At 32.4% G+C, this 27,094-nt stretch overlaps 2 protein-coding genes across 2 annotated transcripts; one reads left to right on the top strand and one right to left on the bottom strand.

The window, feature by feature from the left end:
- The first annotated feature begins 305 nt into the window (after nucleotides 1-305).
- On the top strand, nucleotides 306-7,214 carry LOC134706066 (uncharacterized protein DDB_G0290587-like). Its single transcript, XM_063564775.1, has 6 exons — nucleotides 306-342; nucleotides 1,609-1,668; nucleotides 3,037-3,118; nucleotides 4,257-4,283; nucleotides 4,753-4,935; nucleotides 7,078-7,214. The coding sequence occupies exons 2-6, from the start codon at nucleotides 1,609-1,611 to the stop codon at nucleotides 7,212-7,214; spliced, it is 489 nt and encodes a 162-aa protein (XP_063420845.1). The 5' UTR covers nucleotides 306-342.
- A 5,160-nt stretch (nucleotides 7,215-12,374) lies between these two features.
- LOC134705482 (uncharacterized) lies at nucleotides 12,375-25,455 on the bottom strand. Its single transcript, XM_063564204.1, has 8 exons — nucleotides 25,402-25,455; nucleotides 24,950-25,031; nucleotides 21,086-21,202; nucleotides 19,886-19,923; nucleotides 18,862-18,918; nucleotides 18,085-18,178; nucleotides 13,680-13,814; nucleotides 12,375-12,552 (listed from the first exon to the last, which is right to left on the bottom strand). The coding sequence occupies exons 1-8, from the start codon at nucleotides 25,411-25,413 to the stop codon at nucleotides 12,416-12,418; spliced, it is 672 nt and encodes a 223-aa protein (XP_063420274.1). The 5' UTR covers nucleotides 25,414-25,455; the 3' UTR covers nucleotides 12,375-12,415.
- Between the last annotated feature and the right edge of the window lie 1,639 nt (nucleotides 25,456-27,094).

Genomic DNA, 27,094 nt, shown 5'->3' with positions numbered 1-27,094 from the left:
TTGCGTGCATCGTGAGACAAATGAAAACTTTTCTAATTATTTAGAAAGAAATGTGCTTATTGTTGAAGACCGTATGATGACTTCTAGTTGATAATTTCTTTGTCATTTGGTCTCTGGTGAAGTGTTGCCTGATTGGCAATCATACCACAGTATTTAAAGTCTAAAAATATGCTGTTTTTCTAAAAAGAAAACTGAATATGCATTACTTTTGAATTATACATTAGAAACGGTTATCATTATGTAATTTATAATTGTATTAAATATTTAACGATACTCCAATTAATAATACAAAGTTTTCCAGCCTCAGAATATTTATGCAACAAGGCCTCATGTCGTAGTGATGTAAGTACTATATACTTCTAGCGCACTAATTGTGTTATACCAATGTACTGATAATAGTTGATATATATTTGCAGATGTAAATCATCCAAAACGACTGTTAGTTGGACAAGATGTGTTTTAGAAAACATATCTCATTTATTTTGCACATATCTATCGAACCAGCATTATGTCATAGAACGTGTTACATTTTTTATAAATATTCCTTATCAACTTCATAAATAACGCATGATGATATTGAGATATAGATTTTAAGTTTTGACATCGACGTTGTTCATCATCTTAATTATTAGTTATATTACTATTTGAGAGAAACCAAGGAAAAGATATATATATATATATAAAACATAGATTTATGTTAAAAGCATTGTAACATTGGGTCTTTATTTAAAAAAATGTTGTTTTTTTTCCAATTTGACATTGATTTTCAACAGATTTCAGTTTAACAGAAAATGTCTAATTGAACGATGACTTTCCTAGCGCAGATATGTGCCGGGATTTTTTTCTTCCTTTAAGGATTATGTACCCTTTGGTTGCTTCAATGCTAAACATATGGAAATTTTATAGAAAATTCACAGCCTATATCCTTGTTCTATCATATTTGGCAATCTGATGATCGATAGATATAGGATTATTGCATGCAGTGCTAGCATTGATTTCTTAAAAACAAGTTTATTAATATAGTTATTGGTTAGAACAAATAAAAATATGGACCAAATCAAGTACACCTTTTAGGGTGCGCTCAACTTTAGTTACTCTGAACGATGTATTTCGGAATTTACAGGTTGGTTAGAACTTTTTGTAAAAAATAAACACTAGTACATTATGGAAAAGCAAATGAGTAATCTATGTTTCAAATTTTATAACAAAAATCTCTTTATTAAAGGCTGTGGATTTTCTACCACAATATTAGTTTATTTGCAACACAGTACTTTTTTCTATTAAATGCAATGCAACAGTAAATGGTAATGCTTCGCATCAAGTTTCCTCCTAGTATATGTTCAAAATGGCCTGTCTCTATTATTCATTATATCTGTAGTTTAGATACAACTGGTGTTCGAAAAAATCGTACAAAACTGGCTTTATAAAGGTACACAAACCTTAAATATTTTGGTCATTTTCATAATAACAATAATGATCATTATTATGTTCATAATAATTGAAATGGTTCATCAATGACGAAAAATATATTATATAAAATAGCATTCCCGATTTCCTTTCTCAATTTTATAATCCGCATAAAATTAAAAAAACATGTATACCTTTCAGATGTTCTGTCAGTTATTCACATACCAGGGAGTTGCCACAAGTAGATGTCTTGCCTTTCATGTAAGTATGATATGGATAAATATCTTTGTGTCCACACACTTAAAGTCATAAGAAACGAGTGACCGGTGAAAAATAATATTCTTCCAATTCTTGAACTAATGCATACAAACATCATAAACTTAGTCTTCTGTACTCGAATTTTATCATTTTTTTCGTGTAAATTTCGTATAATCGTGAATTTTTTTTTCAATCAGTCAGTGTTGTGAAAATATGGCAGGTAATTAAAGTTCGTGTTTTGAAGCCGAAGTTTAACGATTGTCACCTGTTTGTCAACAATTGACGAAAAATAAACAAAAAAGCATGGAAAATCAGCACGTGTTTAACATGTAAATACAGATAAAAGTTTATTTTAAGGACATTCATGCGTATTGTGGTCACCGGATTTTTACGAGATGGGTCACACTGAGGTTACCTTGCATACGGAAAATATGTCGAGGGAATTGCTTGCTGGAAGGAAGCAATTCAAATAAAGTAAACTTCTTCTAAATATGAATAAATTAAAGAATTTTCTTCAGAAAAAAGTATATGTACATAAGTTTTATAATGAAAACTATCCATTGAATTATAAAAAACATATGCATTATTTTTTTTTTACTTGAGGTTTCTTATGACTTTAAGAAGTAAATATTCATATCATTGTGGAGTCGTTTTAAAATTATGACCACAAGTATACATTTACATACATTAGTGGGCTTATAAGAAGTTAAAATAAATCACGAAAACTGATGTCAACAAAAGTTTTTGATAAAAGAAGATTCGGAGTAGACGTTTATGAACAAAAACTATCAACAACAATATCTGACGGATAACCTGAGATATATTTTACAGTTTTGAGAAACAAAACAATGTAATTGCTGTTTTATATATATATATATTGTATTTGTGCGATGCACTGTGTTTGAGGTAATATCATTGTGAACGCCCGACGTCAAACAATTGAAAGCCAACGACCGACAAGCCCGAACCGAGTGAAGAGATGTATGACCAAAGAAAAAATGAATAAGTGTCCATATTATAGGTCAAACAATTAATGTCTGGTGTTGTTTTCCTTATTTCCGATTTTATCAATGATTTCACATCGACCCCCTTATACCTTTCTTTTCACCGTCAAATTTACTTTTAAACTTGCACATAAACAAGGAAAACACTGAAAGAAGCAATAATTGTATTAGAATAAATATAAGATAATTCTGAAAAAGCTAAACACTTGTTAAATTTCAACAACTCTTAACTTGAATTTATTTATTACTCTTCACGATAGACAAATATGATAAATATTGATATACATATGAATCTAAATCATTTTGTTTTTATTTTTCGTAGTCACACACGTTTATGTATTCACATTATAATACATTTTCTTTAAAGACGGGGAAAAATTGTGCGTCGTATAGAGATGTCAACGAGGTGGGATGTATATGCAACAACAATAATTGTGCAACAAATACTTGTGAGTATCATGTTTTGTGTTTTAAATTTTGTGTATATTTTGAACGGTTTAGTATTAAGTTTCAGAGAGACCAAAGGGACATTCAAACCTATAAGACGAAAATAAATTTACAAAGCCAAGACTAAATAAAGGCAACAGTAGTAATGGCAAATCCGGGTGACACTTTAAAACTGAAGGAAACGCATTAACTCAAACTACAAAAAGAAAGAAAAAACAACCAACAACCAACAGTGCAATGTTGGTATAGAACTTTAATGACTAAGCAACATGAATCCTATCAAAATCTGAGATGCTGTCAGGGAGGGTGGCACTTGTTGTGTTGGTCATACCAACCAGCTGATAGTTATATTTCGGTAGGTCACATTCGTGGAAAAGGCAACAGAATTGCAGTTACGACAATTTATCTGTGAAACAGACATATTATACCTGTTATCCAACTTGTGATGACGTTCCTAACGGTATGTTAATAAAAAAACATACTGTAATAGTTAATAATATATAGGGATCACTATTCTAATTAAAAATAAGAAGTGTGGTATGATTGCCAATGAGACAATTCAAATGAATTGGACGTAAGCAATTCAAGTATAAGCAATCGTACGACAATCAGAATAAACTACACATTATAAAAGGCCTGTACATAAAAAAGATGAAACCGTTTAATTAAGAAAACTAACGGCCTAGTGTATAACAAAACCATCTACGAAAAGATCTTTGCATAGATATGAACTAACGATAACAGCTGCACTACATATTCCTGACATGGTACAGAAAAAAATATAATTGGGATAAACATGCGAGTTCTCTACCTCCATCTTACCCTGAGAGAATTGTGAAACAGCACAATATAAATACTAATTTGCTAGTTATAAAACTCGACAGCTCAACTCAGATCAACACAAGCAGAAAACATTAATCCAAAACACATTTGGGGTATTTATACCTCCCTAATTCCAAACAGCCAAAAAAAGGCCATGAGTGCAGATCTAGATCTGAATGAACTCACAATTACTTACAGCTAGTTATAAGCCAAAAGATAAATAATAAAACAATCATGTATCTTAGAATATCTTGTATCTGGGACATATTTTTTTGTTATATCCTTTACAGTAATACTACAGTATTACTTTGTTTCCAGTGGCTGAATATGCACTCAATCATCAAGGTAAATATCATATGCTGTGTGTTTATTTGCTGTACATGTATGTCTTGAACTATATAGATTTTTTTTGTAAAGAGTAATTTTCAGTTAATTACAAAACACAATTATCCACCTAATTTGCAAAACTTAGTGAAAATTAGTCCGTTCATAATTGTTTAAACTCAAACAGAACCTCGTATAAGTACTCAAAAATCGAAATTATTCAGTTCTGTAGTCAGTAATCCGGTACCAACTTGGTAAATACCAATTTTTCATCTCAATTCTTCTGTTAAAAAACAAGTTTCATACTGCTTTGTGCTAAGATGATCTGACTGAAAAACACAGGTTCAGGCATTTAAAAAAAAAAGCACTTTAATAATTGTGCAGTCTTTCCAATTTGGTTGAACATATTGAAATATTGCAGTTTTTACTCATCTAAACTATTTCATTGATTTTGCTATACCATATCAATAGTACTTCAACAAAATTTTAGCTACTTCAACGTCCAAGGCAACAGTAAGACCTGCCACTACAACAACTCATATTACAACCACACCTCCAGTTACCACACTGCCTACTTCAATTGACACAACAACGATTACCAAAATTAGATTTACCGCATCAACCCTTACAACATCAACTCCGACAACTACAAGTATAACAACCACAACTACAGGTAAAATTCAGATCTCCTTATAATGTGGATTGAGTCCATCAAGGAATATTTTCATTTTTAGCATTTTGGTCAATCAAGTTACCGATGTTTTGCAAGTCCCGATGAGATCTTTATCTCCATAAAAATTGCTTCAGCACTAGAGAAAAATACTAAATTCCTTCATGAATTAGCTTTTGATTTATTCAAGAAACGACTCAGATTCAAATTACATAAACCAATGTTAATTCAGTTTGATATTGGTCTGTTGTACGGCTCTTTTTGGCCATAAAGCTTATAAAATATCCAAGAAATGAAATGTCCTTGATATCTTTTGGTATGATCCTTTTTGGTCATTTATCTTTAAAAGAATTCTATACATTTATTTCCCGTTCCTGAGGGAGATATGAAGATTTGTTCATCCAAGAATATTCATATTTCACGAGGGCTTTGCCCGAGGGAAATGTGATTTTTCGAGGGTGAACAAATCTTCATATCTCTCGAAGTTTAGGGAAATGAATGTTTTATTCCACTGCCTATGCTTCGTTTACGTTTATTTGTATAGGTTTGTTTTCTCGAGGTCCCGATCTACAGAGTGGAATATAATATTCAGAGGGGAATATGATATTCAGAGGGGAATATGAAGTTTTGTTCGACGTCACGTGTGATAGTTTCAACCAATCAAATGTTGATTTCACCATCAAAATCAACATGCAGTGAAATAAAATAATTTATACGTCAAAAAGTTTGCTTTGGGGTTCAAAGTGACGATTCAACACGAAAGAAATTCAAACTCAACTTTTTGCTTTTTGATATGTACATGAAAGTATCAATCATATTTCGATAATAAGCTGAGACGTTCAATCAAATAGGTTCAAGTCAGACAAGCTACGACCATCCATAAAAAGAGAAAAAGAAACATTTGTCTATGAAGTTCACAAAACTATGCAGGGCATTTACTAATTTCCTTGAAAGAGGGTAGCTGTTCACTTCGAAGCTATGAATCCAAGAGTTCCAAATAGTGAAGTTGAAATCATCCCTTCGTAAATTGTATGGACGTTATTACAGGTTGGTTAACCGTTATAGAATATTTGTTTCAAAGATGATATCGGATATGTTCCTTATGTCGTAACTTCAATCCTGTTAAATTTTCACGTGTGTGGCCTACCAAATTAGATTATATTTGGGTTTGTTATAACATGACCAACACGACGGGTGCAACATGTAAAGCAGGATATGCTTACCCTTCCGGAGCATCTGAAATCAACCAATGTCTTGGTGGGATTCGTGATGCTTAGTCTTTAGTTTTCAATTGTGTCGTTTGTACTTTTATTTGTCTGTTTTGCTTTTGGACATGGACTTGTCAGTTTAGTTTCAATCAATGATTTTGAATGTCTTTTTGGTATCTTCAACATTTCTTCTAAGGTTCGAATGTCACCATGAAAAAGTTAAATATGAACTGACCAATGGACTACTTTGACACATTCCCCGTTTCCATTCTCGATTTTACATCAAAAGAATTTTATTTGAAATATTAAAGAAGTAAACAAAATAAGAACGATTGTTGTCCAAACATTTAGAAGGTACTTCAAACATTATACCTCTAAAGCTGTCAAATGAAAAATCATTCATTCCAATTACGTCTTGCAAATTAATTGGTCCTGCTTGTTCAAATTTTGTAAAATCAGTTTCATATCACCATCATTAACTTATCGATTTGGCCTTCAAACTATTTTGATTGATTAGTCATTTTATTGAGAAATTATATGAACAAATTAATCATTCAAGTTTCAAGTTTGCTATCTTTGAGGAGTTTCGTAATCAATTGTAAAACTAAATACAGTTACCATGCTTATCACTTAGAACACTAGACGAACGTTTGGCTATACAACGCCTAAGCGAAACGAAATAAATAAATTCATCATCGATACCAGGATTGAAATTTATATTAACGCCAGACGCGCGTTTCGTCTACAAAAGACTCATCAGTGACGCTCGAATAAAAAAATGTTAAAAGGCTAAATAAAGTACGAAGTTGAAGAACATAAGATTGCCTGGAAAGGAAATATCAAAAAATTCCAATTACTAAAATATGTTTCATGAGTAAAAAAAATAGCTTAACATACTTAACTATAATTAAGACTATTCTATTTCATTCTATTGCAGCCATATGTCAAGATAAGCAAGGAGTGGATTGCTTATTGCTCAATTCAACAAATATTTGTGCCAATCCATATTCACATCAATATTGTGCCAAGTTTTGTGGTCACTGTACCAGACCTCTTGACGCAGCCTTTGGATAATATCTGAAATTCTGCTATTAAATGTTATTGCATGTTATAATTTGATTTGTTTTGAGAGATGTTGTTACGAAACCTGAATGACATTTAGATCAAAGTTAACCTGTTTTACTGTAAACTCAAAGTAGAGTGTGTCTCTAAGAAATCTATACTATTAAACGAGAAGACCTCATTTTGGGTGTCGCTTCTCTTCTTTCCACAATAAATTAATCAACACGGTTATGTGTCCTATAGGTACAGTGCATAATGCCATTTGTCATCCATTCATATGATTATTCAGATTGAGTTATGTTTGGAGAAAAACAAGAAAAAAGGGATCCGGATATTGTCCCGTCATTGGACGAAATTTTAAGTCAGATTAGACTTCCGGTTTACGTTTTTCTGTATACTTTGAACATACATATACAAAGAATAAAGTGTATTTTCAGAATTGTATCTGCTATCATTTTCAAGATTACTATCCACGGCAGTCACAGAGTTTATTAAATAGAGAGGGTCTTTATACTATATCAATGACCACTATGGATCGATTAGTAAACTTAGAATTGAAAGTAAATACGCTATATTTATATAGTAATGAATGTTCATAATATACAGATAAGAGCTAAAAATATTCATGTGAACTTTTGATACCTTTTCTGAATTTCTCCAGTCATTTAATCTTTTACAAAATTCATTGATTACAAAAAAAAGAAGATGTGGTAAGATTGCCATGTTGAGACAACTCTCCACAAGAGACCAATATATGACACAGATATTAAAAACTATAGGTTACCGTACGACCTTCAACAACGAGCAAAGCCCATACCGCATACTCAGCTTTAAAAGGTCCCGAACTGACAATGTAAAACAATTCAAACAAAAAAACTAGAGGCCTTATTTATGTACAAAAAAATGAACGAAAAACAAAAATGTAACACATAAACAAACAACAACCACTGAATTACAGGCTCCTTACTTGAATGTTCATAACATACTAAATGTATGTTCATATTGAAATTGATAGAAAACCAAAAAATGGGAATATTGGAAATTAAGGTAGAGGGATCCGGGATTTCTTTTCTAGAATTTCGGGACCTCGTGATTTCGTTTTTTAAGACCGGGATTTCGGGATTTCATGTTTTAAAGCCCGGGAAGGCGGGATTTCGGGATCAGGACCCTTCCTATCCCCCTCCAATAACCTATGACTTATGATATTTTTGCTGAAATTTTCCAGTCCTTTATTGTTTAAAAAAATTCTTCCAACAACACTTTACATACTTTAAACTACGCTCTGAATGCCCGCGATTTCGTGGGTGTGTTCTAGTATTTATGATTCCAAAGGGATATTTAAATATATAATTCGAAAAACAACTGACACCGCCATTGCAAACACAGAAAAAGTACAAAAAGACAAACAACAGTACACCAAACACCAATATCAGAAGATTAAAACTGAGTAACACGAGTCTAAGCAAATCCGCGCATGAGCTCAGGTTCTACTTAAGGGTAACCATATGACACTCATGATTTTGCTCATGGGAATTTAAACCCAGTGAAAAGTAAGTCGGGAAACAGAGGACGGGGTTGAAGCTTCGACATTTAGTTTTGATGTCAGTATATATGACAAGACTTATATCTAATATTTTCAACTTTTCAATTGTCAATTTCCCGTTTTTTAAGAGTTAAATATCTTCTGAAAAGCCATATGGGGTTAACATAACTAAGCTTACTGTGTTGACACAACGGATATTCATTCTTTGTTCCAATGATTTTGAAAAGGTCATGAAAACGGTATGAACTGTTAAACAACATGAATCATTATTTCTTGTCATGTAACACTTTACAACTGCCATATTAGTAATTGTCTGGTAATCTGTTTCTCTCAAGATGATACTTCTAAGTGAATATTTCATATTATGTATTATTGAAAAAAGTTATAGTCATAAACCAGTGAATAAATATTTCTAATTATATGTTCTTCTCTACATTTGAAAATGCCTGTACCAAGTCAGGAATATGACAGTTCTTTTCCATTCGTTTTTTTGTGGGTTTTTTTATATGATTTTGCCATGTGATTATAGACTTTCCGAATTGATTTTACTCTGAGGTCAGTATTCTTGTGATTTTTCTTCTTTCTTAAGAAATAGGAGAAATGTCCCTGATAGATGTGTTTCCCTCGATTTAAATTTGCAACCCGGATTTCTTTCCCTCAAACGGATTATGACTTTGGAACAGCAGTATTCTACTGATGTCCTTATAGATGACAGATACAAGACGAATGAATATCTTTTACAAACCCTTTAATTACTTATCGCCATGTTTAATATTTCGTGTTCAAAACCGAAATCTAAGATAAATGCTGTTTGGTTACATGAGTTTCTGTATGACTTACACTTTCCTTTCACGTTGTATAAAAGTTTGGAAGATATATTATCATATTTTAGATTTATAGCATCCCAAAACAAAAATCCCAGTCATCTTCTTCAATATCTTTGATGAACATTATGTCTTTCGTGTTCCAGGATCTGTTAACAAAAAGCTCTGACGGTCTCATGACGATTAAGAACCACAATAATTACTGAGCTATATGACTTAAAGGAATATACATATAGAAAATATATATACGGTAAACCTTTCCTGAGGCAGTTAAGACCAGAGTTTTTTTGCAATAATTTCAAAATGTATAACCGGACAATTTTAGAAAGGTTTGTCATAAACAATGCCATTTCCGACTGCGTTAATACTAAGAGACGTTCTTAAGAATGAAATTTTAAATTCATCACCATTCAAGTTTGTGCGCTCCACAAAGAGTCAAATAGTAAACAAACTTATCATAACTACATGACAGCTTAAGGCTTCTTCGATTCTAACATTTAAAGGTCCTTTCTATGTATTGGTTACGTTAACTACACAAAAAACCCGGTAACATGTCGGTTTTTTTTTCTCTCGCCGTATCGGCATCTTTTATTTCTGTAACTGTGTCTTACATTACTTGCATGATCTTTTATAATCATGAATGGATGAATTAATTCAGATGATCAGTAACAATTTCATCTTCACGCCTTATATATTATTTAACTTTGAATTTTTCGAAAACCTAAGGATTTTGTTATCCCAGGCATAGATTACCTTAGCCGTATTTGGCACAACTTCTTGGAATTTTGGACCCTTAATGCTCTTCAACTTTTTACTTGTTTGGCTTAATAAATATTTTAATATGAGCGTCACTGATGAGTCTTATGTATACGAAACGCGCGTCTGGCGTACTACATTATAATCCTGGTACCTTTGATAACTATTTACACCACTGGGTCGATGCCAATGCTGTTGGACGTTTCGTCCATGAGGTTATCACCAGCCCAGTAGTCAACACTTCGGTGTTGACATGAATATCAATAATGTGGTGATTTTTTTCAAATTTACTGTTATCAAAACTTTGAATTTTTCGAAAAACTAAGGATTTTCTTATCCCAGACATAGATTACCTTAGCCGTATTTGGCACAACCTGTTTGAATTTTGGATCAGTAATGCTCTTCAAGTTTTTACTTGTTTGGCTTGATAAATATTTTGATATGAGCGTCACTAATGAGTATTATGTAGACGAAACGCGCGTCTGGCGTACTACATTATAATCCTGGTACCTTTGATAAATATTTACACCTCTGGGTCGATGCCACTGTTGTTGGACGTTTCGTCCACGAGGTTATCACCAGCCCAGTAGTCAACACTTCGGTGTTGACATGAATATCAATAATGTGGTGATTTTTACAAATTTACTGTTAACAAAACTTTGATTTTTTGAAAAACTAAAGATTTTCTTATCCCAGACATAGATTACCTTAGCCGTTTTTGGCACAACTTTTTGGAATTTTGGATCGGTAATGCTCTTCAACTTTTTACTTGTTTGGCTTAAAAAATATTTTGATATGAGCGTCACTGGTGAGTCTTATGTAGACGAAACTCGCGTCTGGCGTACTTAATTAAAATCCTGGTATCTTTGATAACTATTTACTGTGATACGACGCTAGATTAAAACTGACGAGGAAATGTAATAACCAGCCACCGAAAGATTATTGTAGAGCCTAGGTAGTGGAGTGGTTGGTCTATCGCGTCGGGCGTAGTGAAAGGCTATTTTAGTACAACGATATCTTAGTAGCAGGAGTTCGAATCCCGGCGAGGGAAGAACAAAAAAATAAGCGAAAGCAATTTTACAGATCTGATATTGTTGGGCAGTTATTTAGACGAATTCTGTATAGATATAAAAATAAAACAACCTCATACGCTTAAAACACATGTCCTGTGCCTATCTCTAGATTCGCTTTCGTTGACAAGGTAACACTAGGACAATTGATGTTATATTTTATATAGAGGATATGGTCGAGTAGTCTAGAGCGCTGGACATAAGGCAAAGCGTCTAGTGCTGCATTGTATCAAATGTGTGAGTTCTAATCCCGCTGAGTCACGGTAATAAATTTGTCAGCATATTAATGTAATTATAACACTGTTAGCTGGAATTTTCAGACTTAAATACATGTATATCTATAAATATAAACAGTACATTGAGAACAACTTTCAAACCTATGATTGCGTTTGATAATAACCGCATGTAAAACAAATTTCGTTGTAGAGGGGTCTAAATACAGCATAAACAACAATTTCTAATATCTATATATATAAGTAGGAAATATGATATGATTTACAATGAGATATAAAGCGTGTAAAGAGCATATGGAGTTGATATTTGCGCCTGTCCTAAATCAAAAGTATTTGGCCTATGTTGTCTTGTATTTTTGTTGAAGTTTGTTTCATTTACATGTTTTGGATTTTAGTACGGTGTCGGAACTAGCACACATTTTTGTTATGACAAGCTAAAGCCTGCCTCTGGGAGCAGCTGTTTTTGCTCTTTGATAGGGACGTTGTCTCCTTGACACAATCCCCATTTACAGTCTCAATTTAAAGCAACAAGAGCAAACGATTGGCTCTGTATAGACGTTAACCAAACGGAAAGAGGTTGTAATCAGTATTGTTTTTGATAAGTGTGAAGTCTAATTGTTTGGCATATCATTGTCTGTTTCCCTTCAAGTTTAGAATATTCCTTTACTATAATCTGCTTCTTTTAAATATTTGGAATTATCCTCAAGCAAAAGATTTTATTTTTTAAGAAAAATTAACCAAATTCGAACATTCAATTACATTTATTTTAATAGCGGAATTTCAGAAATTATCCAAATGCAGACTCAATAACTCGAGTACAGTGACCACAAAATTTGGCACAAATTTGATGTGAATACGGATTGGCACAAATATTTGTTGTATTAAGCAATAAACAATCCACGTCTGGTTTATCATAACAAATGACTGAAAGAGAAAGATATAATATAGTTTTAGTTATAACAAAGATATTTTTAATCACTGGCATTTATGGCAATCCATTAAACAAAGGATTTTATTTGTGACTGACTTTCTTTAGATTTTTCGTAGTAGTTCTTAAAAAAAAACATAGATATAGTTAATGAAAACCACAATAAATGATTGTATACAACAACAAAAAATTAGAAAGCGTTTGTAGTTTTCTATGTCTCGTTTTAACGATCACTGATTTAAATGTCAGATAAGAAATAAGAAATCAGAATTTTACAAGTAATCCAACAAATGCAAAAAGTCTGATGAGCTTTCATAAGCACGATACTGATATTTGCCGCTCAAATCAATAGTTGGTGCTTGGTTCGGGTAGGGAGAGGGTGAGGGGTCATCAATTGCTCATTTGTAAATAATTCAAAATCATTAGTATCCAAATTTAGAAGTTCAAAAGCGACTGATTATTGTGACTATAAAAGATAGCATCAGATAAATAAAAGTCCACAAAACACTTCTCTAAAACATTAAATTAAACAACATGAATCTTGCCAGAACTGAGGACACTATCTGGTTCTCCGGAAAAATAAATCCTGCTTACATTAGCCAACCGTTTTAGATAAAATTTAAAGTACGTATTCGTAAATATTGTGTTTTCCATTCCATTAACATGACGAGTGGTGCTGAGAAGACATTTTTCTCTCAAATACTTCAACAGTATTCAATTAATATCGTGATACACTTATCATAATTCTTGAAATACTAGCACTATTTAGCGTATTGAACAAATCCAATCCCGGAACTTGTTATCAAAAAATTTAGTTGTAGTTAGACTGTGAAGGTTGTATTGTATGTCTAAATCTTACGACAAATACGCAATTGAGGTAAACATGTTTTTCATGTTAAATTGGTGACACTCGATTCCATTTTCTGTCTGTAACAAATCAGGATACTTAGACATTATTGTTTTGTGCAAATTTGGTGTTAATGGGATAGTTTTAACGTTGTTGCTATGATGTGCTGTAATGTCCAATATATTTTTGTAATTCCTGGTGTAGTTTTTAAGATTCGATATTTGAAGTACATCCCACGTGGTCCAGAATTGTGATGAAATATAAAAATACACTTACGTGGTTGTGTTGGCGATGATTCAGATATCGTCGTTGTAGGTAAGTCAGAAGAAGGTACATGTGTAATGATAAGTGGTTCTTGTGAAGATAGTGTCTGTATGGTAGTTGTTGGGTGAGTATTTGTTGATTTTAATACTGTAAGTAAAGGCAGAGACATTTGAATAAAGACAGATATTATATGAACATCGAAACCCGTAAAACTATGTATTTTAACACCAAATAGACAGAAAAGGTTGCTAGAAGCAGAGCTATGCTGATGCTGAAGACATTACATAAAATGCATTTATCTGTTATTTCGATTCTAATAGGACAAATACGGTCATCAAAATACTGAAGCGAGGGTTGGTTTGGAGTGTGTGTGGCTGATCTTTTTTACACTCTGTCAGATAAAGCTCAAATATCTTAATAAATCCATAGCTTGCATGGGTTATTTTGTGAATAACCGCTAGAACAAAAACTATTTAATTCTTCTAATTCTCAAACCCAACAGTTGCCAATTTTAAATTACATGATTTTCTCGTAAGCTTCCGTCAAATTCAAAGTTGACATTTCGTAACTAAGGAGACGCCATGTTGACTGGTTGAATTAGTAGATATTCAAATAATGCAATAGAATAGAAAATAAAACAAAATCTACCTCAAAAATCAGTTTTAATACAATATCATACGAATTTCGATGGTTCACGTAACAGAAAACTATCAACTTTAGCGGTTTCATTTGCATGACGTCATATTTTGAAATGACTTAAATGAGCCAAAAGAAAATATTTTTTTTATTATGCAACCTAATAAGAATAACATTTGTTTTGTCTTTTTTTCAAATGCACTTTTTTAAGCGATAAAATAGGCAAAGGGTCTGCAATATGTATATGTGCACACACTATGTTTGAATCTACATTATGTATTTTATATCTTTTTGTTCTATTCAATTCTTGTTACCGATAAATGTTAATTGTTTGAACATGAATTAATGATATATATTTCAGACTTTTCGATAGTAGTGGAGCGGCGAATGTTGTAACAGTCGCTAAGTTAACGATTTTAAACTACCTAACATACCTCACGGAATTTTAGGTCTTAAATTGTTTATCGATTATTCAGCTTTAAAAAATATTTGTCTTAAATATCAAATGTGGTTCAAATGACGTTAAAATAGTCTTTACTGACTTTACCCAACTTGCATCAAATACCCCACAACTGATTCGGTAGTCAAATTTCACAACAAACCCGTTTTAAAAAATAATTTGTGAATGAAATTGGTAAATACAGTTATTCGTGAACTTCATACAATGTAAAAAGTAAAATCACAAAAATACTGAACTCAGAGGAAAACCAATTTGGAAAGTCCATAATCACATGGCAAAATCAAAAAACAAAACGCTTCAAAAACGAATGGACAAGAACTGTCATATTCCTGCTTGGTACAGGCATTTTCAAATGTAGAAAATGGTGGATTTAACCTGGTTCTATAGCGCTAACCCTCTCACTTTAATAACAGTTTCATCAAATTCCGCTACATTTACATGATGCGTGAAATAAACAGTCACAATTAATAAAATAGTCAAAATATGGGTACATCAGTCATCCTCGTATAACAATTTTAAAAGGAACAATTTAACAGGACACAAAAACATCTACTATCTACGAACACATGGATTGATTTGAGTGTCTGACGTCAGAAAAATTATAAACGTCACATAAAATTGTCATTCAATGTGCATTCAAACAATTTTAAAATTTACATAGGCAATGCAAGCATACAGGGTTAAAAAATCAAAAGTATGTAAGGGCATTTCCAAATAGTCCTAAATATAATGCTTAATGCATCTGAATATGGTTAAAAATGACACTGCAAAAATCATGGTTTTCATCTAGCATTATTTGCACGTGCAGTATAGGTGTATTTTAAAGGTACTACAGTGAAGTCGCCGTATAATACTCCAATCGCCCTGATTTACTTTTTGAAGTTTATTCCCAATAAGATAAATATTTGGCAAAATATCTGCTTTTTATCCAGATTTCAAGTCCGAATATTTGTCACAGATTTACCGACATTGTCGTGGTTTCTAGTCATAGTCCCACATTCAGCGATTCAGCGAAGGTCATTTGTAGTCATTTTCAAGCATATTTCTTGTTCATTTTATAATTTCCAAAGTCTTGTGATTAATTTTTGTTGTTTGGTATTGTTGTATATTCGTTTTTGTTGAATTAACTGGAAAAGGGAGTTTCATTGTAGGGTTCGTTTGGTTTCAGGTGGGTTTGATTTTTTTTTATTATTCAATCAAATGAACAATTATACAATTTCATTAAAACTGGTCCCTCTAGATGCCAAAAAAAAGGAAAGTGGAAGTTTGTGTTGACAAATGCATTATCTGCGATTCTGTTGTTGATGAAATATTAATAACATCAACAGAATCTGGAAAAAAAATGTGTGATTACTGCTGCAGCAAAGGGACGTGATGATTTGTTCAGTTATTTAAACGAGTTCTGCAAAAAAACGGCAAGTGAATTACCCGTATTTAGGTATCATAGGTTATGTGATAAAAGCTACACAAGTAAGCAGAATTTAAAATCATTATCAGCTGAAAAGGAATGACCAGATATAGATTCCGATTTATCTAATTGTTTAGACAGCGAATAACATCTAAGCAGAATTAGAAATGCTTGAGATAAAAGCCGACTTAAGTACATGTACCTCTACCAAAACCAACGAACAAATCGGTATGCATGTACTTTATGAAGCAGCCTCAATATTGTGACAAGAAATGGAAAATGTTTATAATATCTAGGGATAATTATCCTGCAAATAACCAAGTATATCGTTGGAAATATCAGAAGCAATGTTGCCAACCTGTTTGATAAGTTTTGTCACTTGGCTTGACAAAGTCTTTTGAAACATTTTCTTCAGTATCTATGAATATTTCGCATGACTTTCGAAGAAAATGTGTTGCTCTCGCAGAGTGCCTGATGTCAAATTCTTATAACATAATTGCTCAATTTATAGTCTTATGATGCAGGTCGTTCATGCTCTAGTTGGGTGGTTTTTTTTGGAATCGGTTAAAATTCAGTATTCAACCTCTTTAGGACAAAATCAAGCCTTTTCGGTAATCTTGTAGCCTTAAAGCACGATGATGTTGAAAGTGCTGTAGTTGCTACTAGAGTGCTTGAATCTGCTTTATACGACTCAAAATACAAATTTAAGAATTATCACAACGATTTGCGGAGACATCAGTTGGCTATCAATAAAGATAAAAGTCTTTCGTAATGTAGCAACACGTACTACGTACAATGTGGCAAAACAAAGTTTGGTTGTCGTCAAATCTAGCCAACCGAAATAATGGCTCCCCAATTGCCTTTTTTGGAAAACTGCGGCGCAAAATGACAATTAGAGCCAGTCTTCTTTCAGGGACAAATGGTATCAGAGTTTCTACAATATCTTACTTGTTCATGTAAGGGAGAAAACATGCAAGGCAGCATGTGTTTGCAATTTAAGGAGCAGGGTCTTTCTTGCACTGATTTATGTTTTTGTCAAAATGTAAGTAGTTGTAACAATGTCCAGGCAGTATCAGCCAACATAGCTGATGACACAGATGAAATATCATGAAAATATTTTTTGTTGTTATATTTGGTAACATTATTTTAATTTGCTATAATGTTTTCGACGTGTCATTTGGTATTAAAATAAACTCAATTCATTGATACCCTAACAGTCATGTCTCAATAATAGGAATTTGTTATACAACACGAGTGCACTAATTGAGTGTTATATCACACTACAATAACTATATTAAATAAATAGGTATCTTGTATTGAGATAGTTTGAATTCATTTTAAGAAAACCCAATGAAACGTCGAATCCTTGAAAACCGAAAAAAAATATTTCATGACTGCATATTTTGTTTGATTTATTAACTATGCATCTCAGATACTCTTTAAAAAACTTTTCAAGAAATGCTATTTGTCGATGTCAATTATCAAGGGTAATATGTTCCTGTTTTCCATTAGCCATTAACATTTGTATACCACGGACTACCTTCAAAAACAGTTAAATAAAACGTTGTTCTGACGTCATGTGCAAATATGAAAAAAGATTTTGTATGAACTAGCGCATTTCTACATAATACTACTCATACAATTTATTGAATAGATTTTTTTTTTAAATATCAATGGTATTGTTTCTCTAGATGAAAGAAGGATTTTGTTAAGTGATGGCCTTTGACCTTGATTTTCGATATTATTGTACCAGATTTGATATTTACGACACATATTTTCAAAAAGTACAGGATTTCAGCTTTCCAATGAGCTATTAAAATCCCATGAGGTATTTAGGTAATTTAAATTTCTGACATTGTCCTCTCAGCCGCTCCACTATAGATATAACACAGTCTAATGGTTCTTATATTTACCAGTAAAACTATCAATACAACTCTGTAAAGCACAATCACATTCTGTCGAAATCGTCAAGGTACTACTTTTACAAATCAGCAAATCGTCTACATTCTATTTCAAATAAAGTTCATTCTTTTAGTTATACAAACATCTTTGAAATATATCAGTATATGCATAAATCCTCATAATGACAAATGAACGTTTGAACGGTTTGTGTTTATAAATAGTTCCTACTGTGATTCAAACAATTCCAGATAATTACAAAAAGCTGCCAGATGACAAATCTATCCTGTATTAAATGATTTATAAAACCACAAAAATATTTTTTTTTATACTGAATACATGCAAACAGATCTAAACTGGATGTAAATTATTTCAACAAACAGAAGTTTTCACTGGCTATATAATTGACATTAGTTACACTACCTGTGTCACACGTGCAGGCTGTGCTGTTTATTCCTCTGAAGTATCTAAATTTCCGCGAGGGTGTTATTCGATCTGACAATTCCTTGCAGTGTTGTGTGCTAGTATGTTTTGTCTTTTTGTTCTTTCAATTGTTGCCATTCATTGTGTTATATGTTTTCTTCTTTTTCTTATAATATATCTTTTTTTCTGTTAGGAAATATGTAAATGGTACGTGTTCGACTCTTTATTATTGTGACCTTCTTTCATAAAGATCACTTGAATTCTAAACTTAAGTATATCAACGGAGATTTCACATGAAAATCCCCTGGATTGTTTCACGTCAAATTCACCACTGAGCAAAGTTAACATGGTTAATGTAAAATACTCACTTTCAAGATACAATATCCTGCATATGAATTTTCGTTATCTAGGTATACTCTGCATACCTACAAAACATGTTTTTTACTTAACCATACAATCATCATTCATATTAAAGTAACTGTTTGAATAGTATTTTTCAGTACGCCAATAGCAACCGGAATTGACTTTTTAACTGTCTTTTGTCGCTATTGTTTAAGTTTAAACATATTCATTTATACTGAATTTATTTATAATTGCTTGTCACTATTGTACTACTGCTTCATGTAAATGTTCTGATAAGAGAGACAACATTTGCGAAAATCGACCATTATCAAGTGCGATAATGTATTTGGTTTTCATAAACGTGGTGCCCGAAGTTACTTTTTATTGCGTATCGGTCGACATCACACATATTTTATGTTCTTTGGCAGACATATAAAGCGCTTTCAATTCGTCTTTTCAGAATCTAAAGAACCATCGATAATCTCATTGTTCGTACAGAAAAATGACAAAAACGCTACATCATTGGTTGAATTTCAATTGTTTAGAACGGGTTTTTACCAATCAGAACGTTTTGGCGTATGCTATTGAATATATTACCCAAAATGCATTAGATTCTGATACAGCGAATTCAGTTGATTACTTGACAATCTTTAGGTAGTATAGTTGTTTAAAATTATTTTGATCCGTTGGAATGAAACCGGATGTCGTTTTGACATGTATGAATTCCAATTTAATATTATAAATAATTTCCAGCATTTTTGGTACATATATTCCATCATAATTATGTTTTGAAACGAGAAGTTGCATATAAAAAAGAAACATTTGTGATAGCAAACTTATCGATGTGGGTCACGGCTCCGTGTTGAAGTCCGTATTTTGACCTATAATTGTTAACCTTTCATATATTGTGACTTAAATTTAGAATTGTCGGCACTCATACCGCATTTTCTTATCTATGTTAAACATTAAAAAATTAGGAAATAGTTTACATCTACTGAAGAAACTGATTAGACTCATTTGTGTCTGTTCTTGAAATGCAAGTGCACATACCTCATTTACAGCACATGTTGTCTTGAAACAATGAAGTCCTATAAAACAAATCATCACCTTGTGTTAATGTCTATAGTCAATCAAATAACATCACTAGACATCCATAAGTATCATTTACGCATAAAAAAAAATCAAGTATAGGTGATTGCAATATTTCCTCCTTATTTTCTCTTTTAACCTACTAGTAATTATTTCGAATCAGACATTGTACAAATAGAAAGCTTGTTCCTTCTGTATCTTTCGTCTTGCTTGATTTGATCTGAATGGAACTTTTTTTTTTGCATTGACCAAGGATCAAAGGATCGTGATTAAAAAACTATAGTTATCTTCAACTCTATTTTTAGTGACGCCATCAGAAATAATTTCGGGTTGTGACTCTAAACGATGATCAAATGATAGCAAAATGCATGATTTTAAAATTATTTCCTCTGATTGGAATAAATAACAGACTTATATAGATACCAACAACATAGATATATGCTACAATAAAATGAAAACATTACATACATCAAATCGATGTTAAATATTTAATTATCCTGATATACAGATAACACCAAATGGTCCGAGACCACAATTATTTCGTAGTGCATTTCTTTTAGAACATAAATGAAAATAAAAAAATCCCACCTCCGCTTTCTCATAAACCATTACAGTGTGCTGTACTACTTTTGGGACAAATTATATAAAAATTATACAAAACTTCTTAGTCTCTAACTCAAAATATGGACAATTCTAGGTTCAGGGCGTCATGAAATCTTTTAACAGCTTCCGAAGTACTAATTTCAAACCTTTTTCAGCTGGACCAAATCACTACTTTCCTTTAAAATTTTGGACCAAAATTTTTTTACAGTGCAATTTTACCCCCACCCCCCTACTTGCAATTTGAGGCATAAAACATGGTGAAAAGAATTTGGAAGGGGTATAAAAATTAATGGCAAGTAACCCACTGTCAACACTAGGGACTATATTTGTATATTTTGAACAACGAAAATCAAGGGACGACAATTGTGGTCTCAGACCAAATCAGGTAAAGGATGTATCATTATCACCACTGTCAAATAGTTTGGATTTTGTAAATTTAATCTTTATTACATTAGGAAGTTAATATGTGTTCTATATCGTTTTAGAGTACTAAAGTATTATCCCGGTATATTAATGTAGTCTTTTATGAAACAGTGTCAAATGATAAATAAAAAGAACCTGTCTTGGGAGATATCGTTGTTGGAGATTTTGTCGAAAATCTTGTAGAACTGATTGTAGTTGCTGTATTGTATTGTCCTAGTGTTGTCATAGAAAAATGGTTAACGTAGTCTTTCACTGCAAAAAAAATAAAATCAGTCAACTAGTCGATTACTGATTGTTGTGCGGGTTATGGTTTTAGCTTTTGGTCTCTCGAAAGTATGTTTTATAATTTAGATTTTTTTATATCTAAAACTTGTGCATCATTGTAAATACATACTGTTCTCCACATGATCATCTGGTCATTAACAGAGGAGCAATAAACAACAGAGCGATATTCACACTCATATGTTGACAATAAACAGACAACGCCATGGCTAAAAATACAAAAACAATAGACAAACAATAGTACACAAAATTCAACATAGAAAAATGAAGACTGAGCAAAACGAACCCCATCAAAAACTTAGATTGATTTTAGGTGCTCTGAAGGGTTCGGTACACATGTGAAAATTGTCGTGATGTTCATGTTATTACAAATCTGGTAAGAAGTACAATTCGATAGGTCACATTTGGAAAAATGGTGGGAGATTATGATAACAACACTGGGATCATATCAGTTATTAAATGTATCATCAGTGAAAATGTTATTCCATAACGTTCAACAATTGGCACCCGTAAAGCTTACGAAGGGATAACTTCTTTTTCAACACTTGAAACTCTTGGTTTAATAGCTTCTTTGTCTGCAGCAACCCATATCAAGGTAATCATGATTGGAAATACGACCCCTGGAATATCGTACTATCTTGGAGATATACACTCTGTATGCAAGCGCTGCTAGAATGCTGCTACATTCAAATAAAAGTTCAAAATTGGGAAGCTGAAATCATCTATTTTGTCGTACAGTTATATTTTCATATGACCCACATTTTCAAAAATGGACTTCTAATGTTTTATCGTTCTTCCATAGTTAAGTAGATTTAATTCCCCTGTTGATTGCAACATATTAGAGACAAGTACCAAGTTTGATATATAGGAATGTTACTCAACCTATACGGAACAGAAAACGCAATATTGAATGATTTCATAATTATTTAATCATTAATTGATATTTGCGTAAAGTTTGGTAGCCAAGTATCTATTATCGAAATAACATTAAGTGTGAATGTCCCTCTCGAATCTTTCGCCCCTCTCTTGTCAAAGATTAACCACTGTTTACCTACCTGTCTCAAATGAAATTGCATGAGTAAAGATACATGGTAAGGTTCGTTCTATGTTGTGTTTTGTTAACGATCGGTCGCATTTCTTTTAAGCATTTCGCTATCTTTTGTCACTTTTGCATGATAAGTAAACTTAAAGTAATTTGAGGATAATTGAAGGACAAGAGGTGACAGATAACTACTTAAGATGCAGTTCTACATTTAAAAAAAACATTAGTGGATGATGAAATGTTCACTGTGCACGTAAAATCATTAACTTATTTATTTTACTGTGAGTCAGTGCATATTCCAGGCAACAGTAGTATACCACTATTAGAAACTATTAAATCGATTGAGAAAAAAACAAATCAGGGTTACAAACTAAACCTAAGGGGAAAGAATCAAATATAAGAGGAGAACAACGACACAACAGAAACACAACATTAAAAAGTAAAACACACAGAAACGAACTATAATATAACAATGGCCATTGAACCTGGCTTTGTGGCATACCAAACCTCTCGCTTTTATGGCAGGACTACACTACAAAAAAGTGGGAGAATATATAAGACGGAGAAACACACGAACAATGGCTAAGAAAAGGTACCGGGTTTTAATTTAATACCCAAGACCTGCGTTTCGTCCACACAAGACTAACGAGTGACGCTGAGATGAAAAAAGTTCGAAAGACAAATTGAGTACAAAGTTTAAGAGCACTGAGCACCAGAATTTCCAAAAAGTTGTGCCCAATACGGCTAGGTGTTCTGCCTGGGATTAATACATCCTTTTTATTTAGAATGATTTATATTTTTTAAAAATTTACAGTAAATTCTATAAAATGACTTTAAGATAAATATACATGATTAAATCAAAATGGCGACTAAATACAGAAAAAAACCCAGATGCGTTACAAAATACAACCTAATCCAGCACATAAAAAAACACAGCCAATTTAGCAAAAGCCTGAATGCACAAAGTGACGTCACATTAGAAATTTAAAAAAAAAACACACAAAGTGACGTCACATTTGAATTTCTAAATATTTCTCAAAAATAAGATACATTAAATTTAGCATGATAAGGATTGATTGAAGATTAGATTTGTTATACTGATATTACATGTATTAATAACAATAAAAAATACAATACTTATAAATATCAAATTATTACAGTAATTAGATAATTAATTTTATCACATACTTAGCATTGATATGATAGCTTTTGCAAATGTGTAATGAGCGGCAGTACACAAGTCATAATTTCCCACTCGGGCTGATAATCCATATCAGGTGCATCTCGTGCACAAAACCCATAAAAGTGCCTCTCGTGCAAGTTATTTCTGGCCTCACGGTCTTAAACTTTCGAGCATGATTTTTGTACTGAGACTCGAAAATCAACCAATCAAATTGCTGAATTTCATGTTTCGAGGATGAATCTTGTGCTCCGAGCACTGAGCAAAGTTTTAAGCCTTCAAGGCCTGCTGTTTCTGGTATCGATTGTTTACTTTTCCATCATTGTGACGTCAGATATTTTCATGATATTTTCATGATGACGTCAGAATTTACGGGAACTTTTGTGGGGATAGTTTAGTAATTGCTAACAAATGCCATTGACAATTATGAATCATTTTTAGTACAACAAACATTGAGTTTATAGTATATTTCATTCATAATTTAACTTCTTTATCAAACTTTTGATTGTTTTAGTTATTGCATTTGTTTATTTGCCTTACATAAAACTATTGTCGGAAGTATTTGATATAGCGATCAATGCATGGCCTTTTCCACATCAGCCTGGGTATCATACTCGACCCATATCAGCACCTCGACTCCGTCTCGGGATGATACCCATACTCATATGGAAAAGGCAATCTATTAATCTCTATGTATTATCTAGCTTTGTCGGTGTTTCGTCTGAATCAAAGTACCGTGACACGTCTTATAGCAATGCGAAATCACACTCACCATATAAGTCACTATCGGGAATAAGTCACGTTCGGTAATTAAAAGATCAGCCGACGTAATGACAAACAATTATCTAACACGTGGTAAAAATATACTTAGTTAGTTCGAACAAAGACACATCGTATGGATGGTGTCAGTTTTAATGTGTCCTCCTCATAATTTTGTTGGAGCAGTTTCTGCGTAAGGAGCACACTCCATATACAATCTTTGATGAGTAGTACTATACATAAAGAAACAATGTATTATAATACTCCAAAATATAGAATATCAATTTGAAACATCATTTTACGTATGTAGAAAGACAGATTCTGGCGATTTTTAGCACATGTTTTGTAAAATATTTCATATCTATACCAATCAAAAATACCATGATGCTATAAGGTCAACGCAGAAAAATCATAAAGTGTTCAAAAGCATAAAAAATCTTTTAAATTCTCCTTAGGATTCTTAAATATGACATCCTATCACTAAGCACAGAAATATGTATATACCACGATAAAAACTATAAAAATGTACTTCAGATATCGAACAAACTGGATCCTTTTCATTACCAATAAAAACAACAAAAGACAAAAAACAAAAAACAAAAAGACACAAAAAAAAACAAATAAAACACCCAAAACCCATATAAAGTGGCGAATGTGAAATTCACAGTTTGGAGAGGTGTTATCCAAAGACAACCGACAATCGTATTACAAACTTGCTTATTCTGTTCAGACTAACCTACAGATTCTGCACACTTCTTGGATGTACAAGAACATCCACTGCCATGAAGGTCTGTATATACTTTACACTCATTCCATGTCTAAAGTTAAAAATATTAAAACAAAATGTAGCCGATATCATGTCGAATATACTCATACCATTCTATTACTTTTGACAGGGATAATATACATACTACCATAATATTCAACTGGTGAAAATATACAAATACGTATATATAAAACAAGCGTTATCTTATTTTAATCAGTTTGCAAAATGCTTAAAACTTTAGGCGTTTTCTATAATTCGTAAGAGATTTTGACATTTTATGTATTGACTAAATTAATTTCACAAAATGCTTTTATTGTTTAATTGAATAAGTATGTTCTCGAATCCAAGCAGGTGCTCTGTTAGCTTTCAAGACAATGCTTAAAAGCGAAATAATTCTATTACTAAATCAATCTTAAACTTACATTGAATGGCATACATCTTGCATCCAAGTGGTCCAAATATTCATACACGTGACAGTATGTCTGAAAATAAGTATCAATATATGTAGTTCCTGTTGAACTAACTTTAAATAAAGCTAATACTAACAATTACCACTGCCCTTTCCTCGATCTTGATATCTTTATCATTAACGGAAAGCTTGATCCTAAATTTATGATAAAAGAGATGATTTCTAATTTCCTATCGTTAATTATCTATTTATATATGGTGACGTTCCCTTGTCACCATCTTACAGTGTTTATATATCTCAACTTGTACGATTCGCTCGTGTATGTTACAATGTTTTAGATTTTAACGAGAGAAATTTATGTATTACTAAAAAAATATTACACCAGGGTTTTCGATATCACAAACTAGTAAAAACATTTACTAAATTTTATCATCGGTATAAGGACATCATTCGTAAATATAGCTCAACATGCAGACTACTAATACGTTCAGGTATTTCACATCCAATATTTTATGGAAATATTCTTTATAAAGCACAAAATGTCAGTATTTACCTCATAAGCTAACAAAACCTTTCAATAGACTTATTAAGAAAGGATATAGTTACGATAATGTTGTCAGATCATTAAAGATTGCATATTTTGGCGTTAATATTGATTCACTTTGCATCGAAACTCAACACATTTATTTAAAAACCAGTGGATGGCATGACACGGATTATGTTCTTCTCATATATGTTATGATGGTATGATACTAAACCCCTAACGGGGAGGATTGTGCCTGATATTCATATGATGAAGACATAATCTTTCAATCAGTTTAATTGAAGGCTGGAGCTGGCATGTCAGTTAACTGCTAGTAGTCTGATGTTATTTATGTATTATTGTCATTTTTATTTTCTTTGAATACATCTTCTAACATCAGACTCGAACTTCTCTTGAGCTTAATTTGTATGTGCGTTTTGCTATGCGTTTACTTTTCTGCGTTGGCTAGAGGTATAGGGGGAGGGTTGAGATCTCATAAAGATATTAAACCCCGCCGCATTTTTGCACCTGTTTCAAGTCAGGAGCCTCTGGCCTTTGTTAGTCTTGTATTATTTTAACTTTTAGTTTCTTGTGTACAATTTGAAGTTAAGTAGTATCACTGAACCAGTATATATATTTGTTTAGGGGCCAGGTGAAGGACGCCTCCGGGTGCGGGTATTTCTCGCAGCATTGAAGACCTGTTGTCTACCTTCTGTTGTTGTCTGCTCTATGGTCGGGTTGTTGTCTCTTTGACACATTCACCATTTCCATTCTCAATGTAAACTATTCAAAACTGATTCGAAAAAGGTATCCCTTTCGGAAACGGTTTTCGACGTCATTTTCTTACTTTCCAACAAAATATGGACTAAATTTCAAAAAGACATAAAAAATTACAATAATACTGAACTCCGAGGAAAGTCCAAACATTAAACAAATGATAAAATCAAACACACTCATATTTCTGACTTGTTACAGACATTTTCTTGTGTAGAAAATGGTGGATTGCATGATATTGAAGAAGAAAGTAAACATGTTTAACTTGTTTCGAAATCTTATTTTGTTTTGCATATTGCAAGTCGTGAAAATTGAGGTGACTGTAGCTGTAAAATGTTGAAGTCTCGTAAATCGATTCAAAAGAAACAAACCAAGGTATTAATTACACACAAACACTGATGGAATTTTT

Source organism: Mytilus trossulus, chromosome 2 (assembly GCF_036588685.1).
Source record: "Mytilus trossulus isolate FHL-02 chromosome 2, PNRI_Mtr1.1.1.hap1, whole genome shotgun sequence".
Taxonomy (NCBI): Eukaryota; Metazoa; Mollusca; class Bivalvia; order Mytilida; family Mytilidae; genus Mytilus; species Mytilus trossulus.
The sequence above is the reverse complement of the archived record's forward strand: the minus strand, read 5'-3'. Positions and strand labels throughout refer to the sequence as shown.